Genomic DNA, 17,400 nt, shown 5'->3' on the forward strand with positions numbered 1-17,400 from the left:
AATGCCATCGTTCGGGTAGAAATACAATCCAGTGTTGACCAAAAGAAAGCAAAGAAACGCAAAGATATTTGTGGCTGGCTTCACATGACTTGCCATTTATTTCACTTGCATCCCAAAAACCTTTAATACAGGAACATCAATTGACACAACTGCCACAGCAGAATGCCAAAATACAACGTAGCCAAGCGACATGGCAGAAACCTTTCAAAAAATACAAAAAACTAAAAATGGAACAAACCAAGCCATCATTCAATTCTTATCGACAGCGGTAACAGGGAAAGGCAAACTTAGTTCTTTTGTGAGTACTGAGCCAGTACAAATGGATTACTTGGCTGAGAAACGCTGTCGTTCACTTGGCCCCCGCCGCTAGCGCCGGCATCACTGACACCGCCACCGCCACCGCCACCGCCGCCAGGAACTGCCGTGGGGTAGAGCGTCGCTGGGAGGGGAACGTTATACAGGTACGTGGAATTGTTGCTCACAGTTACGGCATTTTGAATCCAAGGAAAAGCGTAGTAGTACTGCTGTTGCGGTGGGAGCGGCTGCGGCAACGGCTGCGGAAACGGCTGGTTGACCCATCCCATCACGTGTGGATAGCCACCAGAAAACGGCACCGTCAAATGGCCGGCCGGCTGCGGGAAGTAAAGCTGCAGTGCGCAAACCTCGTCTCCTTTTTGATTTCCGGCTGGCGCTCCGTTATCCCCATCTGGCGCACGCTCACAACACACGTGAGTGCCGGAATTGGACGGCTGAGCTCGAGTGGGACGGTGGTCGCCGTCTAAATGACACTGCGCCGTGACGTCTTCGACGCTTTCCGCTGCATCGGCATGGCGCCGACACTCCGCCGTCGCTCCGGGGTCCTTGACCGACACGCGATTGTATCCCGTCGGCGTGCTCTGAAGCACTTCCATTTGTTTGGGAGATGAGCTTTGGGCCACTGAAGGTTCGGCGCCGGTCTCGTGCAAATCCGGGCCGTCACGGGGAACGGTCGCGGCGGTCGACTCGTCGCTCGCGACAGACGACGACTCTCGGGGCGGGGCGCCCTCGGCCGGCAGACTTTTCTTACGAGTCTTTGAATCCCATCTGCCGGTCCTCGTCGCGTTGACGGACTTGGCGGACGCCGAGCCGCTAGACGCCTCGGGGGGACCTTTCTTCAAAGCGGGGTTCCTCTTTTCCGTCACGGAGGCGTCACCGTGGGCCAGGTGCCCGGGGAGGAGCGTGGTCGGGGGGGAGGTCCGTTCCGACGACAGGCGTCTGCGTTTGACCGGCAGAAATGCGCCCGTCGGGGCCTCTTTGGCGCAAATCCCGACGGGCGCGTCCAGACGCTCGACGGCTGCTCTTTTCTTGGGGTGAGGGCCATCGTCTAGAGAAATTGTTGGCGCCGCGGCGAGTGCCCGTTCCACCACGCGAACACCGGCGGGCATCCGTTGGCGGCCGGCGGGCTCCTCTTTCACGGCGACGCTCGCTTCGGTCTCCGCAAGCCGAGCCACGGCGGAAGCGGGCGCGTGCGGCTCCGAGGGAACGCTTCCCGCTTTGACCCGAAAAGCGGCCGCCATCTCGGTCTCTGGGGCAGGACTCGCAAAAGGCTTCCATCTGGAGGGATCGAGCCGGTCTTTCAGTGGGGTACTGGGTTTAGGCGCCGCAACGCCAGCCACGCTTGAAGGAGAGAGCACACTTTCCGTCTTGACGTTACGAGCAGACGGCACTTTCCCCGCGTCCGGAGGTCCGACGCCCGAGAGGGCCGCTTCGTCTTTTATGCGGCTGATCTTTGGCGTTGAAGCTTCTTCCAGAAGCGCCCTTTCGGGACCTCGGCGCTCGGCCCACGTCATTTGGACGCTGGGGCGCTCCTTACGATCCGGACAGTCCCTTTTGTATAAATCTTCGGACGGCGAAGTCGTGGATCCGGGCCTCCGTTCCTCAAAAGAGGGAGCGGCGCTTTGGCCGCGGCGGGACTCCGAAGGCGTCGGGTGGGGCTTCCCTTCCGAGCCAATCCGCTGGCAGAGAGTCCTTTCACGTTCCGGCCCCGCGGGATTGGCGTTTGCCCTTTCGGACTCCGGCGTCGCCGGCAAAGGAGACGGCTCCGGGCGCACGGGAGCGGGCGTTTCATGGAGCGGCCACTCCCAGGACACGGGCTCGGTCTTGATTGGAAAAGGAGCCACCGCGGCGGTCAGCTTTTCGGGAGGCTCGCATCGCTCTTCCTTCACTCGGAAGGGAGGCGGCGTCGTCGTCGTCGTCGTCATCGGCGCGGGAGAGGCGGGAAAACAAGGGTCCGCCGAGCCATCTTGGCGCCGCTCGACCGTGGGGTTTGCTTCCGAGACACAAATTCCAAAAATGAGCCCAGCCGGCGTCAGGCGACACCGACTACCGGCGCGGACCTACCCGTTTGTCGGGATGCCCCGGCGAGCCGACGGGTGTATCGCCGCAGCACGTCCAGTGCTTTAGGCAACAAGAACGTGGATGTGATGAGGACGCAGCGGTGATCAGAGAGAGACCTCGGAGCAATCAATACCTTCTGCAAATGAAGCCTTCCACACAGCCTGGTACCAATCTTGATAGAGGAATACAACCTTTGCAAGGGGGGGGCGGGGGGGGGGGGAAGTTTGGCATTTGGAACAAGGGGGGCTTTTGCCACATGCTAGCTAGCTAGCTACCTTGGCGTCGATATTCTTGGAAGCCTCCTGCGCTGCCACTTTATCCATCAGGTCATTGAGGATATCCACTTTCATCTCCTGTACCAATTCCTTGTCGTACCAAAAGGAATCCAAGAGATGAGGATACGCTCCTAGCTGCAAGAAAAGAAGAGAAAAGAAAAAAAAAAGAGCACACGCCGGCTCAACGTCCCATTTGGACGGACTAGAATAGAAGCCATCGCCGCCTTACCATGTACTTGAGCCGATGCTCGTCGCTCACCACGTGCGGGCAAATTTGGGGGAGGGTGAATTTTTGGCCGCAGCTCTCGCACAAGTAAAAGGAATCCTTCAGTGTCCCACGGCACTCGTACACGGACGACAGACCTGTCGGGAAAACTTTCTCGGCGTGAGGTTTGGGACGACGGGTGGCGCCGAGCTCGGATGCGCTTTCCCACCTATGACGGGCTTCTTGGAGTGGTACCTCACCCACAAGAACGAACTCAAGTTACTTCTAGTTCCTGGAACAAAAAACAAAGAAACAAGTGGCAACGGTGCATTTTTTCCTCTGTTGAGGTGCTCAACCTACCTGCCCACAGAACGGGCACCTGGGAAGCGTTTAATCCTTCTTCATCCATTGCCACGTGAGGCAGAGAAGAGTCGCTTTGATTTGGGCATCTCGCAAGCGGATGGAGCGCGTTTGCGTTGGACGCGGGAGGTCCCTCCGGTCCCTCCGGTCCCTCCGGTCCCTCCGATCCCTCCGGTCCCGGCGACCGAGGGGAGAATTCCCCACGCACGTCCGCTCCCGTCGGTTCCAAAGGAGAGAGGCCCCCCTTAGCGGGAGCTCCCGGGTCCTCCACGTCCTCGGAGTCGGTGGCGCCGACGGCTTGTTGCGGGCCCGATGACGGCGATGGCCAGGGCCGGGGCTCACCCGGGCCCGCCACCTTCTCCTCCGTGGCGCCAACGCGCAGCTCATCTAAGGTTTGCACGTTCATCTCAGCTTCCTCTCCCTCATTGGTCTGTGGTTTTGAGTCCAGGGGGGTCACGGAAAACGCCCTTTTTTCTTCGGGAAACAGATCCCAATCGTCAATCTTCCGCCGCCCGGGGTCGGGGCTCCCCCCGGGGGGGCTCTCGGCCGTGGAGCGAGCGCCGTCGCGAGCCTCCGTCTCGGACGCTGCCGACAGAAAAATGGCGTGGGCAAATGATTCCAATGAGGAAAGGAACACGCACGCATTCTCTCACGTAGCTTTTGACACCAACCTAGTGAAGTTCACCAAAATGTACTCGCTATTTTCAACACATTTAGTCGTCAAGCATATAGTCTAGTCCTACTACGAGTCCACGCGAGCCGTGAGGGATAAAGTCCATTACCATCCGCCGGACTTGAAGGGGGCCAAACTGGTCGTGAAGTCATCGAAGTTTGGGAGGAAACCATGAAATGAGTCTTCAGTTTCTGTAAAGCTAAAAAAAAAAACAAGTTATTTTCAGGTATGCACGGACAAACCCTTTGCTCAGCTTGAAACCTTTTTAGAATAGGAGCGCACCCTTCTCCAACATGTGCCTCACCCACACAAAGGCATATTCCCCCATGCGCAAATAGAAGAAAATGCCTTTATTGTGACACAAGTACAATGAGATTTCAATGAGCTTCAACCACCAAGTAAATAAGTCGTCTTAAAAAGAAAAGGTAAAAAGAGAGGCAAAAATGTCAATGCTGATTATGAAGTATTTGATTGAAAACAAAGAAGCACGCTATGGCTGATAAGGAACTTAAGCGAGAGCTATGATCAAGGTCATCCCCGGACCTCATTATTGGCACCAGTGTAAAAAGGGCACCTAAGCTCACGGTGGTATCGGAGTGGGCCCAAATTTGAGCAAAAGCCCAGCTCTTTTGGCCTCCATTCTGCTCAATCAATCAATCAATCAATCCATCGGTTTGGTGGTGAACCGAGACCAATGGCAAGTTATTGATATCTGGGGCTTACCTTGGGCCTCGGGGAGATCAGACAGCTCGTTGTACTCGTCGGCGCTCACTCTTATGGTCTAGCGGAAACATTTCAGAAAACGTCACCCCCACCCTCTAGAAAGGCTCAAGGCAGACTGGCTCTGGACGCAGGGGCTCATCTCTCAAGGCCGTATTGTAAAAACACACCTGGAAGTTTCGAAGTCCCACATGCTTCTCCACCTTGGTCATGCTGAATATAAAGTCTTCCACCTGGACGGCCGCCAAGCGCTCTTCGTTCAACTCTGGAAACCTCCGTTTCTTTTTAGGGATGAAAAGTGGCATTCCCCGTGAACATCCCGGACGGACAGCGTCCCAAAACACAAATGAAAGGCGCCCGCGAGCTCACACACACACACATACCATATAGTTGTAGAGATGAATGCTTTCCGTGGGGTGACTGGAACGTTCCAATCGGATGCCGCAGAGGGTGCAGTAGGACTGCTTTCTGTCATCACTCTTGACGGCCACTATAAAGCTTAGACCTACAAAAAAAAAAAGACAAAATCATCCACCAAGACCAAATGCGGCACGCAGTCAGCCGCCCAACATTGGCACACACACACTCACCAATTTTAGAAAGCGTTCGCCGCTTCATTTTGCCGTTGGACGGCTTGGCCGTGGCGTGTCTGGCGGAAGGACGGCGACGTTCTACGCCCACTTTCTCCCGTCTGGCGGAAGCGTCCAATTTTTGCCGTGCCGGCGCCGGCGCCGCCGCCTCGGCCGAAACGCCCACGGAGGCTCCGGGGCCAGAGTTTGCCGCAGTGACCGCGTCTGAAGGACGGCGGAAGGTCGCCGCTCCGCAAACGAGTGCCATCGGCCGCGGCGAGGAGCTATTCCAATGCCCCGTGACAGGAAGCACCGTAGTTTGGGTGGTGGGGGCACCGTGGCCGACTGGTAACGTGGACGGGGCGGGACTAACTGTATTACCCCTCGAGGGTAGAGCGGTCCGAGCGGCGGCGGCGGCGGCGCTTCCGCCGGACAACGTTGTCGCGTCAGATGATTTTGCGGTCGGCGTGGTCTTGGCAGAGGGCGCCGTACATTTGGTCGTTTCCGGAAGGCCACGGTCGGAACAAGGCGGCGCCGTGGACTCGCAGCTGGTCGTACGGGGCTTGGTCCCCGACGTGGTCACTCTGCTGGATTTACTCGCACGCTGGCTCGTAGACGCCGGCGGTGGCGGCGCCGGCGGACGGGCGAGAACGGGAGCGCCGGGACTCATTTGGGCCACCGGGACATCCGCGGGGGCCGTCGTAACTCTGCCGGCACGGCGGTCGGCGGAGCGAGCGGTGGCGCTCGCCGTACCTCCGGCCGAGTGGCTTCCGTGGACGCTCGTTGAGCGGACGAGGCTACATCTAGGGGCATTTTGGTCCACTTGGATGCTGACCTCCTCCTCTTTCAAGGTGGCCGTGGTCCTCTTTTGTTCAGGGCTCTGGCCATTTACTGCCAAAGTTTCCTGGCACGGGGTGTCGTCTCCGGAGCTTTTTGGGCGCCTCTCTTCCTCCCCGGCGTCAACACTTGCCATCTTTTGCGCCCCTTCTTCCTTTACTGCGACCGGAACATGGCCACTCTTCCGTTTTCCCATCCCACCTTCCGTCTCTTTGGCCGCGGCGGCGAGACCGGCGTTGCCATTTTTCAAAGGGGCGTCCTTCAACTCGCTTGGCCGACCCTTTTCCGGGGTGGCGGATTTTTGGGCAACTATGGGGGCAGGGGAGGGAAAAGGATATATAGAATGCCCTCGATTAGTTTTGGCCATCAAAAAAAAAAAATGGCAACCCCGTTTTAACCCCGCAGGATGTCGGGTTAGGGTTAGACTGGGACAAAAGAAATCCATTTTGTTCCTTCCCAGATATAACTGGGATGTAGAAGACATTTTGTGTAAAGGCAGCATTTTCTCGCTTGTTGACCTCGTCCAGAAAGTCACCCAACGTAGACAGACGGCGACACGGTTTTGGGTTTGGCTTACCCAGCGGCGCTTGGCGCAGGATGAGGGGTATGGTGAAGCCCTTGCCGCCCCTCTTCTTTGCCGAACCCAGGATCAGCTTCACTGGCGTGGAAACGCGCGCGACATGATATCAGAAAACTCCAGCCGACGGAGCGACGCCCGTCGAGAGGAAAATAAAGTCATAATAATAAGAGCATTCACCTCTGTCGTAATTGCAAGGTTCCTTGATGGGCCGATCCAACTTAATTTTCTGCGCAGACGACACACGGGTTACGACTGGCGCTTCCCCTAGTTTACCTCGGCGCTACCTGTATATGCGACACGGTGTGAATCCCGGCGGCCTTTGTCGCCAGCTGCAGTAACGCTCTGGCGTCGGTCTGGGGAGTCCAGGAGCCCGGGTGGAAGCGCTCCTTCGGAAGAAGGCGCCGGTTCAAGTGGCGTTGCTTTCCGAGGGACGAGCGGGCGGGCGGACGGAGGACTTACGAGAAAGGTGAAGACGTGCTCCCAACTGAAGACGTGAGCGTAGCCCTCATGGGTGGACAAACGCCTCCCGCACATCAGACACAGCAACGACTCGCACTCGGGCTCGCGGGACGACAGAAGGCACGCGTGCGACACCAGGAAATTGCGCCCTGCGACGGTCCAGAGTGGGACTTTGCCCAAGTGCCCGGGGTCTGGCCGCTTTACTCACCCAGAAGGGGATACGTCTGGTTTTCCTGTCGGCGGCTGTAGGTTTGGCACGGCGGTACTGAACACACACACACACACACACACACACACACACACACACGGCAATAGCAGTGACTGACGTGACCGGCAAATGGCGCTGGCTGCGGTTCCGGACTGGCACCATTCAAACAATAGGAAATCATCCACAACAAGTTCTTACTGTTCCGCTTTAAAACAACGTGGTGACTCTCGAGTAGGTCCATCACTGCAAATACACGGAGAAATGGAAAGAGGTGAAATGCAAAGAAAAAAGTCAAAATCAACCACAGATGGCGCTTGGAGATGGACCTTTCTCGTAACTGGGCGGGTCGATGCCGCTCATCACCGAGTAGGGCAAATCCATCACCTGGGTGAAAGGGAAGGTAGAGGGAGGGGTGTAAGATAAGATGACAAAGTCGCTTTGCAATTGCATCAGTTTTTGTAAGTATAAAAACATTGTTGTCATGGAGACTGTTTGCATCGTTGTCATACAAACTTGGCCTGTGAATGGTTGACATGTCAGCACAAACACTTAACTGTCTGACACTGATTAATCAGACTTTGCCCTGCAGATGACTAAACTTAGCCCAAAGTTTGGTCCTTGTCATAGAGACTTGACACCGATTAATCAGACTTTCCCTGCGAGTTTGGTCATTGTCATAGAGACCGTGCTCTGTTGTCCGAATATATATATTAAGACTGAGCCACTGTTCATTCGGAGAGTTGCAAGGACAACAGGCTGTGCTATTCGCAACTGTTAGAGCTCTCTCCCCATCCTGCAGTCTGGTAATAAACGTATTTCCTTTAAATAGCTCTCACTCCTCTTCCTCTTTCTGTGCCTGTTCCTAAAGCTGTTTTACAGACCCAACAAGGGGCCAAGACAAAGAACCGAGAGGGAAAACCTGGGCTTGGTTTCCACGGCCAATCGCTGTACCTTAAGAGCAACCCGACTCCAGCCTCTCTCTTTCTCCTCCAGAGTGACCATGGACTGCAAAAATTTCCTTGCGGGAACTTTCTTCCAACCGAATGGCAATCGCCAGGGATTCAGATGCATCTAGGGCACATACCCACGGGCACATTTGCCCAGGTTACCATTACACTTGGAACCTGCCACAACAGGTTTCCACGGAGACTCCATAAAAGAACAGGTGGGACGGACGGACAGACAGACAGACAGACAGACCAGCGTCTGTAGCAGGTGCTTGTGTGATCCCAAATGTTTCCAGAGGAACCACTTGGGAAAGGCGTCGTGGCAGACGAAACAAGTGACGACGGCCTGGCACTTGGCCTCCGAACTGTAGCACAAGACCATCAAGGAGGCGCCTAGGAAAGTCAAAAGTCAAAGCGCTCGTCGAGGCACAGATTGCCATGCGCGAATGGCGAATGCCGAGTGCCAAGCCCCCCGCCCCCCCGGCCTGTGTCAAATCGGCCGTCACCTGGCACGTGCCGCAGGGGCCGCTCGTCCAGTTGACGGAATACGTCCTGAACCAGCGTCCGACCGACGACGCATGGCGCGAGTGGTGGGCCACCTCGTCTTTGGCTGGCGCTCGGGTGCCGAAGAGCTTGGGCCTCCTCCTCGCCGTTGCCTTGCAAGTCTTGCGGATGAGACGACGACTTCTGGTGACTTGGTCTGGCGATGCGCTTTGTCCTCTGGAATAACAACAAGAAATAAAAAAAGAAACCCGACCAACCAGATGAACACAGCTTGACTCACCGTCTTATGTTTGTCATATTGCACATGCAGGAAATACTGCTCCAATGTGTCCAAATCCATATTGCAGTTCTGCAAATAAAATCATGGTTGGCTTGTTTTTTCTTCTTCTTTTCTTTCCTCCAATTCATATCATTTCCCCAAACGGAACCGATAGCAACGCATTCCCAAGGATATTGAACGTGAGCCGACCTGACAATGGACTTTGTACGACTTCTCGGAAGCATCTGACGGAGAAAATCAAATGGCAAATGATTGCAGGCATTTGGCAAGAACAGATTCATCTTGGTAGCAGACATTCCATTGAGCGCTCTAACTTTTCATGGGAAGACTAGATTTCGTCATATAGTCAGAGGAAGAAAAAACAATATCTGGGCATGTCAGAGCTTTTAATCTTTTGAGCAACTTGCAAAAAGTGACCAGGGGCCAGACTCGTCCACTCACTTTGTGGCGGGTGATGGGCGATGGGCCGGGAGGCCAAAGAGAAAGTGGCTGATTAGATGCAATAGAAGATAGCGCTTACTCACCCGGAGGAGGGGGACACTTTTCTTGAGGCTCTTCTTGGCTCTTTTCCAATTTGATTTTCTTTGGCACAGCATCTAGTGGCGGAATTGAGACTCCACTGACGTCCAGACTTCCAATTCAGCTGGATTCAATGGTCGACGCTTACCTCCAAGCAGTTTGGGGAGCTTATGGTACACGTCCAGCGACTCCATCACTGGCAAAGAGGAAAGCCCGCCGCGTGAATACCACCCCGTACCATTGGCAATACTAAAATGATCGCTCGCTCTAACCTTGGGAGTAGCTCAAGTGTTGGTACGTGTCGAGGAGCCGGTGAGGCAAATTTAACATCTTAAAAAAAAAGACAAGAGTGTAGGGGAGAACAAAAGGGAAGAGATGAACAACTTTTCACAGTGCACCAATCCATTCCCAACCTCAATCTTTTAACACCATCAGGCATATTAGAACATTTCTTTTGACAAATAATTTCACTTCTGTGGAATGAGATTGGGGGGGGGGGTTCTGTCCCGTAAATACCAGAGAAGCTGCATTTTGGCTCCTCATTTAGCCAGCGCTGGCTAGCTGCAAAGTTAGGACTTGCTGCAGTTCATTTTCTTCTAGAATCTGCTGTGAACTGCCAGACCCTCAAGTTTAACACCAATTCCAAAACCAGCACTTTCCACAGTATATATATATATATATATTCAATTCGGTCTACCCTACGAGCACTCCACTATTCACACTAGTTTCAACTATCAATACAAATTCATCCAACTACTGCACTCTGTCTGGAGGCCATTTTTGGGTCACAAACGTTCGGCCGGGACCAACCTGAAGCGGGACCGTCTCGCCGACGTCGGAATGCTCCCACATTTTTCGCTTGGGCGTCCACTCAGAGGGAAACGGCTCCGTACGCGGATGGCTCTGGGGACAAAACATTTGCGTGAGAGAGTGGCTCCGTTTGGAAAAGGTACGCCCGACTCACAGAGCGGTAGTTGTTTCGGTGGTCACCGGAGTCCAGGTGCTCCACTATTTGCTCGTCAAGCACCTTTTCCCGGCAGACGTGGCAGAGGTACAAAACTTTGGAGAGCGCTCTGCTGAAACACACCGTCAGCAGTTGCAAACCTAGGAGAGAAGTACTTTCAATTAGGGGAGGGGGGGAATAAATAGTCATACCTCGTCATACGACCGCTCGTCATACAATATTCTCATCTTACGATGGAAATTTCGATCGAATAATTTGCCCGAGATGCGATCAAAATGTCGTGATGCGACCAAGCCAGGTGTCCATGGCACTGTCTTTTTTTGCATTTCTTTCAAGTATAACAATATATCTATGAGCACTGGGCGGACTTTGCCACCAGTGTTTCAAACCTAGAAGGGGCTGTTGCATGCTCAGTTTGATGTCTCGCTCAATAATGATGATGCGAGGAAGCCTGCCTGCAAAGAAAACAAGAGGCACCCATAAGCTCATTTCAAGAGGAAGTGATGTGGCATTTCTTTTTAAAGTCACAAAAGAGAGAAATATGCTCATTACAAATGGTGAACCCGGCCCGGCGGCTCACGCACTCATCTATGAATGCTTCTCCAGACTACCCGGCAGCCAGATCAGACTCAATTTATCCACGCCAGTTGCGGAACGAGACCATGGAGAGAGAGAGAGAGATAAACAACTTACCAGTAGTGGAATCCCTTTCTATAGAGTCGTCGAGAAAGGGAAACGGGTTAGAATCTTTGCTTGAACGTTAACGCAGGAGATGCCTCGTGAGTAGTAATACAGTACCTGTGAGAAAAACCTGATCCATTTCCTAGATTTTGGGGGGGGGGACAAAATGTTTAGTCAGAACTTTTTCCAACCCAAAGGTCACTTCAAAATACACGTTACCTTTTGATGCTCTTTTGAGTATATGTGGCGCTTAAACTCTGCAAATATTTTATATCGGCTGAGGCACACCTGTAACGGAAAACAGAGCGCTCGGAAAGCCTTCTCGTCTTTACGCTACTGTCGGGACGAGTAACAAAGATCCTCCAACTCCAAACGACGACTACAACAGTGGTCCTTAACCCGAGTTGGATGGAACTCTAGGGGTTAGGGGAGTCGGTCTCAGGGGTTCGGTGGGGCCTCTGCCAAGGGCGGAAGTCAAGACACATCGACTCATTAGTGTCGATTCACAATAACGTGCCCCGCTTGACCATCACTGGCTGCGGATGATCACGTGACATTGCTTGAGCAATCAGTGCCACGGGGGGATTTACAAATCTTGAATTTGAAAATAAAAAAATCATATTATTTTATACTAAAGTAGGGTTCGTGAATGCGCATATGAAAGTGGTGGGGTTCAGTAGCTCCAACAAGGTTAAGAACCACTGGACTACAAGTTATCCTATTAGCATAGCCTTCTAATGTGTACAGTCAAATCAAAATTGGACCCCAACCGTAAAATGACAAACCGTCATTTCGGTTACGTTCATGCCGGGGAGGGAGCTTTGAAGTTTGACCCACCCGAGCGCCCCTGGCAAGAAGGGCCACGCAAGTCCGAGGGTGGAGCCAACAGCCAAAAAAAAACGGCATTTGAAGCAGGGGAGATAGAAGCGAAGCACAAAACATGGCAGTCAAAGACGACGACAATGACATCAAAACGAAAGGCACTCGAAAAGCCCAAAGTGAAACTCGGGACGACATCAAATATTTGGAAAAACCAAGACAAATAACTGGGCCAGCAAGAATGGGGAGAGCCAGCCAGCCAGCCAGCCAGCCGGTCGACACGGAATAACAGACAACGCGTACATGCGTGCAGGAGAGGGAACAACATGTCAATTTGAACGGCCCTCATCTTCAAAGATTCGATGCAGCTCTTTTAAATTCGGTTAGACTTTTCAGACACGCGTCACAAAAATACAAAGTGGGCAAATTGGCTCTTTAGTGACAATAGAAGCTTTCAATTCAATTCAAGTCTCCTAGTCCAATAATTATCCACACTTGACTTGAGGTAAAGGGGAATTAAGCTAGCACTTACCTGACATGTTAAACCGTCGCTCCACTTGGTGTCAAAGTACAGCTCAAAAAACGAGGCCATGTTTCGACTGGAAGGCACGCAAAACCAATGGAATAGCTACAAAAGTCCAAAATGTCACTTCCTTTCGAGGCGAGTCACTGTATAGAGAAGTCAAATAAAGTAAGGCGAGTTGGACTGGACGACTTTTACCTTCCGTTCGAGTGAGCACCTCCGAGTTGGCTATCGCTGCGCACGGCCCATTACAGAGCATCTGATGGCCTCCGACTTTGAAGCCGCCGCTCGACAGCCAATTGGCTAGACAAGTGTTTAGGGGCGGGGCGGGGCGTAGACGCTGCAATTTTGGGTCCATTCATGAGTTCGGCCTTGGGGAGGAAAGTTCTTTGCGTCACATTCGTGGTTAGTTTGCAACTAGGTCTTTGGGAAAGGCCGCGTTCCCGTTTACAGATGTTTTTGGAGGACAGTAAATCAGACACAAGAGCAACAGGGCTCCCTGCTGCACGTATCAAGCCACTGCATTCATATAGTTCTTCAATCGCCATCTTGACCAGTGTGCTTTCATCAACGACGCTCTTGTTCTTCTCGTTGTTTCAATTTCAAATTGGGGGAAAGACACAAGTTATGAGCGATTACAGCATATGCGTTGGTTGCTTGACGACGTGTGGCACACGGTTAGGGTTAAGACACATTTCAATCCCCCTTTCCAATACTTGAAATGAAGAAAATTAAAGAAAGATACCAGCGGCGTCATCGTCCAAAGTGGGTGGTCCAACGGGCATTGGGCCAGAAATGGGAAGCAATTCAGCTCTCATATAGGGTGGATGATCATTCATGTCCTATTTCTCAATGGCACCAGTAAAAAAAATCACTGACACAGGGATTGAACACAATAACGACCACTACCACTCACAAAAATGAAAAAAATAGCAGCATAGATAAGGACTGTAAGGCCTTGTATTTGCAGAAGACACTAATAGTATTATCGTACAACTTTTCTTATTGATTTTATCTTGCGTTTTGAACATCAACCTGCACATGGGACTAAAGATGGAAATGAACCTTCAGCATCTTTTCCTTTTGCAAGAAGCCAGCCAGCACCGACCGAGCTGGCAAACTTGAACCAGTGGGGGTTGGGCTGCAAGAAGCACCTGACGCCAATCTACTGATTGCACTCACAGGACACTAGTATTGTGGAAAGCTTGCTCTTTATGAAAAGCTACATTTTGTGGAATCGTTTGGAATGAAAGCCTAGTCTTATGGCATGCGAGGCCTTTATAGCAAATCAAACGCTGCTGTGTATGATGACAAAGGCTTTGGATTTGATATCGGCAGGGAGGGACACCTGTGACAAGACTAATGACCTTTTACTAAAAAAACTTTCAAAATTAAATTTTACATTTAATCATGACATCAAAATTTGTTAAAATAATTGGCCTAAAAAATCCAAAGACACTGGCTATTAGCGAGGATTTCAAATAAGCCACCCTTTAGTGCACACAGTAGAGTATATGCCTACCGTGGCGTGATTGCTGGTTCAAACCCCGCAGACGTACTCTTGGTGCCCCTTCGGCGCGCAGGGGCACCTGCGACAAAAGACTTAATACCTTTTACTAAAAAAAACGTTATCATTTTTTAATTTTACATTTAGGTCATTACACCAAAATGTGTTAAAATAATTAGCCTAGGCAACAAAACGCAATCGGCAGTCCCAATCATCTTGAACTGGTTGCTGGTGATAGACATCCAAACCATGAAGGGGGGGGGGGGGGCATGTCAGCCTCCGCTCACTGGGGCGCCGGAGACTCCTGGAGGAAGGCGCAATCCGGGGTGCGCCGGTGCGAGTCTGTCAACAAACAAGGCAAGGCAAGACATGAACTTGTGGGGAACATTTCCTCCATGCTGTAACTTACATTCAACAAATATCTTGGATGTACACGAGCCTTGTGAGGATGAGCCAGAAGCCAAGACTCATTCATTAAGTATACAATAAAGTCAAACTATTATTGCTCAAATGCCACACAATGCGTTTTTTTTACAAGAAGAAAGCCTTACTATACAAGGTCAGTTTAAAAAAAATAAAGCCATACTATACATGGTCATTTTTACCTGTTGGCTCTTTCACGGACATTGGGTTTTGCACGGGTCTCCGGAAGCAAAGAGGTTGTAGACGCTGACGGCGGGGAAGACGGCGAGGGCGCCCAACAGAGAGCCCAGCTGCACCACCGCCCCGCACCACACCAGGGCTCCGTGGCCCTCGTCGCGCAAGATCACCCCAATGATCACCTTGACGTAGGACAGGCTGAGAACAAACGCCATCCACGCCGCCACCTGGGAGAAAAAGGTGGCTCCGGGTCGGGAGGTGCGGGGAAATACCGTGGGTCCAGGTCACGACCCTACTGGGGCTGGAAAGCCTCGGCCCGACTCACCATGATGGCACCGCCCCACGGGTCATTCACCAGCAGGGGGCACGGGCTGAGGGCGGCCATGCTCAAGATGAAAACACCGACACCGCTGCCCAATGCCGTGAGCGCCCCCATCAGCCGCAAGGACCTGCTCGCAAGCACGCGGGCGATATGAGTTAGGGTTAGGGATTTTTTTAAAACCAAAAAAGTGCCAGTTTTTTAAACAAATAAAAGCCTATCGTTTAAAACAATAAAGTGCCATTTACCGGCGACGTTACTACGCTTTTGAAGAGCAACTCGTAGAGTCTCGCGCCGATACGGATGGCTGCGAGCGAGCGCGTTGACAAAAATAAAAAAGGACCAGCACTAAGAAAAATGCGCGGTAGAAATAGAGCAGAGTTGGAAAGATGGCGTGCGGCACGCTCTTACCTGACGGGAAAGAAGGTGGCCACCAAGCAGGCCAAAGGGTTGGACGCGGCCGCCACGGTGGAGGACAGGTGATAGACCTTGTTCCCGTAGGGCGCGCACGAGTACGACTGCACGGACGGGAGCACGCCGTTGGTCAGCGCGTTGCTCCACGCCAGGACGGCGAAGATGTAAAAGACTTGCGTCCGGCCGTAAGTCCCCAGGCCGAAACGGCTTCTCCTTCCTCGGGGTCGGGGCGCCTCCGCCATGGGCGCCTCCGCCATGGGCGCCTCCGCCATGGGCGCCTCCACCATGGGCGCCTCCACCATGGGCGCCTCCGCCATGGGCCTCTCCTCCGCCCGCTCCTTTTGGTCCGGCCCCCGTGCCCTCCCCTCGGCGGCGGTGGCGCGACGGTTGAGCAGCAGGAAGGCCGCCGAGCACGCCAACATGATGGCGCTCAGGAAGAAGAAGAAGACCTCGGGCGAAAAGCGGGCCGGACGAAAGGCGGGGACGGCCTCGCTGGCGTTCCGGCCGCCGGGGCCCCGGACGCAGTCCACCGCGCCGGCGCCTTGGACCAGGGCCACCAGGGCCGGCAGGAGGCCGCTGGCCCCCTCGCCCACGTAGTAGGTGGTGAGGTAGCGGGGCTCCAGTCGCGCCATGAAAGGAAGGAAGGTCACCGAGGACGTGCAATCCACGGTGGCCAGGAAGAAGGCCAGGACCAGGAAGGCCACGCTGCGGGGCGCTCCCGCCACCACCAGCGTCTCCTTCCAGAAGAAGGCCAAGAGGAAAGTGGCCAGCGTGCCCAGGGCCAGCACGGCGTACACCGCCGCCCTCTCGTCCAGGCCGCCCGGCCGCAGACGATGCGCCAGGGCCAGGGCCAGCGGGCCCACGTTGGCCGCCTGGATGATGACCGACAGGTAGGACGGGAGGTGCCAGCCCTCCGGGACTTGGGGGACGATCAGGGGCAGCTCCACCCACAGACCGTTGACGGACACCCAGGAGCCCGTCCCGAAGAGGCACACCAGGAGGTGGGTGAGCGCCGACATCTACCCGGGCCAATTTACGCCGGACGTCGCCGGGAACAAGAGGCGGAGGCGGGCTTTCGGGGTACTGGGTCGCCGGCGTGAGCGGGCCGAGACTCTGGGCCGGAAGGTCCGCCTGACGAGCACACCGAGATTTTTGGAAGCCTTTGGATGGCGTGTCGAGGGAGGTTAATGGTTACTTGTTTGTCCGCTCCTGCGACAGTACAAAGAACAGCTTTAGGTGGAAATCATTAACGCAAATAAGAACACCCGAGTTTCCACGCGGCTCTCGGGAGTCGGGTGCAAGTTAAGCGAGCGCCCCCCCATGCACGGCGATTACATAAGCTGGCCAAACACAAGACCCCATGGATAGTTTGATGATAGGATTTAGCTTTTGCTGGAGCGGAGGAATTCCCGCCGTCTTTCCTCAATCTCAGACGAGACCTCTTGTGTGTTATTCCATCGGTGGTTATTTTACCATCCCGTCTTCCGCTAAATGCGTTATTTATTCCAGTCGGTCAAATCCAAGGCCAAAACACCAAAACGATAGTATTTGCTCCATCAAAAATGATGGAAGAATGGTTGGGCGAGTCTACTGGATGGACGCAAGCATGCAACAAACAAATGCAAGTTCAAAATCAAAAAGTATACTCACGAGTTGCGGCGTGCTGGACTTACTGAGAAAGTCCAGGCGGGGACCGAGAGCCTTCCTGGCCCAGAGTGGGCGTGCACGCATTTATTCCCGCTCATCAGGCCGTGACATGTGCCGCTTTCAACGGAACACATTGTTTCTGAAAGAGCGTCAGCGCGCCATACCTTCGGGGGGCGTCACAAGTTGACGCTTCACCATCGTGCCTGCCAGCTTTTTTTGTTTTTTGTTTTTTTACTCATAAAGTACATTTGTAACCCGGTCGCTCACAAAAGGGGGCATTATTCGGGGCCGACGTGATGCTTTCAGGGAGCGCCGATCTCAACGTGTTACAAAAAACAAAACGTCCTTCATCGGACGCCGGACAATTTGAATAGTTGGCAAATGTGTCGGCCTACGGGTATCCGTCCTCCGTCC

At 53.5% G+C, this 17,400-nt stretch overlaps 2 protein-coding genes across 8 annotated transcripts; both read right to left on the minus strand.

The window, feature by feature from the left end:
- Nucleotides 1-65: 65 nt before the first annotated feature.
- LOC144066668 (uncharacterized) lies at nucleotides 66-12,828 on the minus strand. Of its 7 annotated transcripts, none has more exons than XM_077589876.1 (35): nucleotides 12,698-12,828; nucleotides 12,509-12,604; nucleotides 11,377-11,445; nucleotides 11,275-11,299; nucleotides 11,170-11,187; nucleotides 10,866-10,931; nucleotides 10,477-10,616; nucleotides 10,323-10,415; nucleotides 9,785-9,842; nucleotides 9,661-9,708; nucleotides 9,518-9,589; nucleotides 9,183-9,217; nucleotides 8,994-9,062; nucleotides 8,716-8,929; nucleotides 8,463-8,602; nucleotides 8,214-8,333; nucleotides 7,589-7,646; nucleotides 7,461-7,505; nucleotides 7,263-7,319; nucleotides 7,055-7,203; nucleotides 6,880-6,981; nucleotides 6,773-6,821; nucleotides 6,593-6,673; nucleotides 5,200-6,324; nucleotides 4,993-5,114; nucleotides 4,780-4,890; nucleotides 4,613-4,670; nucleotides 3,999-4,088; nucleotides 3,217-3,801; nucleotides 3,086-3,148; nucleotides 2,881-3,014; nucleotides 2,652-2,786; nucleotides 2,510-2,567; nucleotides 2,380-2,436; nucleotides 66-2,308 (listed from the first exon to the last, which is right to left on the minus strand). In XM_077589876.1, the coding sequence occupies exons 2-35, from the start codon at nucleotides 12,566-12,568 to the stop codon at nucleotides 288-290; spliced, it is 6,327 nt and encodes a 2,108-aa protein (XP_077446002.1). In that variant the 5' UTR covers nucleotides 12,569-12,604; nucleotides 12,698-12,828; the 3' UTR covers nucleotides 66-287. The 7 variants fall into 7 exon arrangements, with proteins under 7 accessions (XP_077446002.1, XP_077446000.1, XP_077446001.1 ...); XM_077589874.1 differs by having other exon boundaries at nucleotides 7,422-7,505; XM_077589875.1 differs by having other exon boundaries at nucleotides 7,422-7,505; nucleotides 12,509-12,645; nucleotides 12,717-12,732.
- A 678-nt stretch (nucleotides 12,829-13,506) lies between these two features.
- Nucleotides 13,507-17,399, minus strand: slc52a3-2a (solute carrier family 52 member 3-2a). Its single transcript, XM_077591217.1, has 5 exons — nucleotides 16,990-17,399; nucleotides 15,337-16,548; nucleotides 14,932-15,055; nucleotides 14,612-14,833; nucleotides 13,507-14,348 (listed from the first exon to the last, which is right to left on the minus strand). Exons 2-4 carry the CDS (start codon nucleotides 16,356-16,358, stop codon nucleotides 14,624-14,626), a joined length of 1,356 nt encoding a protein of 451 aa, XP_077447343.1. The 5' UTR covers nucleotides 16,359-16,548; nucleotides 16,990-17,399; the 3' UTR covers nucleotides 13,507-14,348; nucleotides 14,612-14,623.
- Between the last annotated feature and the right edge of the window lies 1 nt (nucleotide 17,400).

This window comes from Stigmatopora argus, chromosome 21 (assembly GCF_051989625.1).
Source record: "Stigmatopora argus isolate UIUO_Sarg chromosome 21, RoL_Sarg_1.0, whole genome shotgun sequence".
Lineage (NCBI taxonomy): Eukaryota > Metazoa > Chordata > Actinopteri > Syngnathiformes > Syngnathidae > Stigmatopora > Stigmatopora argus.

Excerpts from the sequence above, each read along its gene's own strand:
- LOC144066668 (XM_077589874.1), bottom strand. The coding sequence starts at position 12,568 with ATGGCCTCGTTTTTTGAGCTGTACTTTGACACCAAGTGGAGCGACGGT. Across the intron at positions 9,843-10,322 it reads GCGAGACGGTCCCGCTTCAG|ATGTTAAATTTGCCTCACCG; the intron begins GTTGGTCCCGGC and ends TTTTTTTTTAAG. Across the intron at positions 6,325-6,592 it reads CCTGCGCCAAGCGCCGCTGG|TTGCCCAAAAATCCGCCACC; the intron begins GTAAGCCAAACC and ends CTGCCCCCATAG.
- slc52a3-2a (XM_077591217.1), bottom strand. The coding sequence starts at position 16,358 with ATGTCGGCGCTCACCCACCTCCTGGTGTGCCTCTTCGGGACGGGCTCC. Across the intron at positions 15,056-15,336 it reads GCCACCTTCTTTCCCGTCAG|GTCCTTGCGGCTGATGGGGG; the intron begins GTAAGAGCGTGC and ends GCTTGCGAGCAG. Across the intron at positions 14,834-14,931 it reads CGTGGGGCGGTGCCATCATG|GTGGCGGCGTGGATGGCGTT; the intron begins GTGAGTCGGGCC and ends TTTTTCTCCCAG.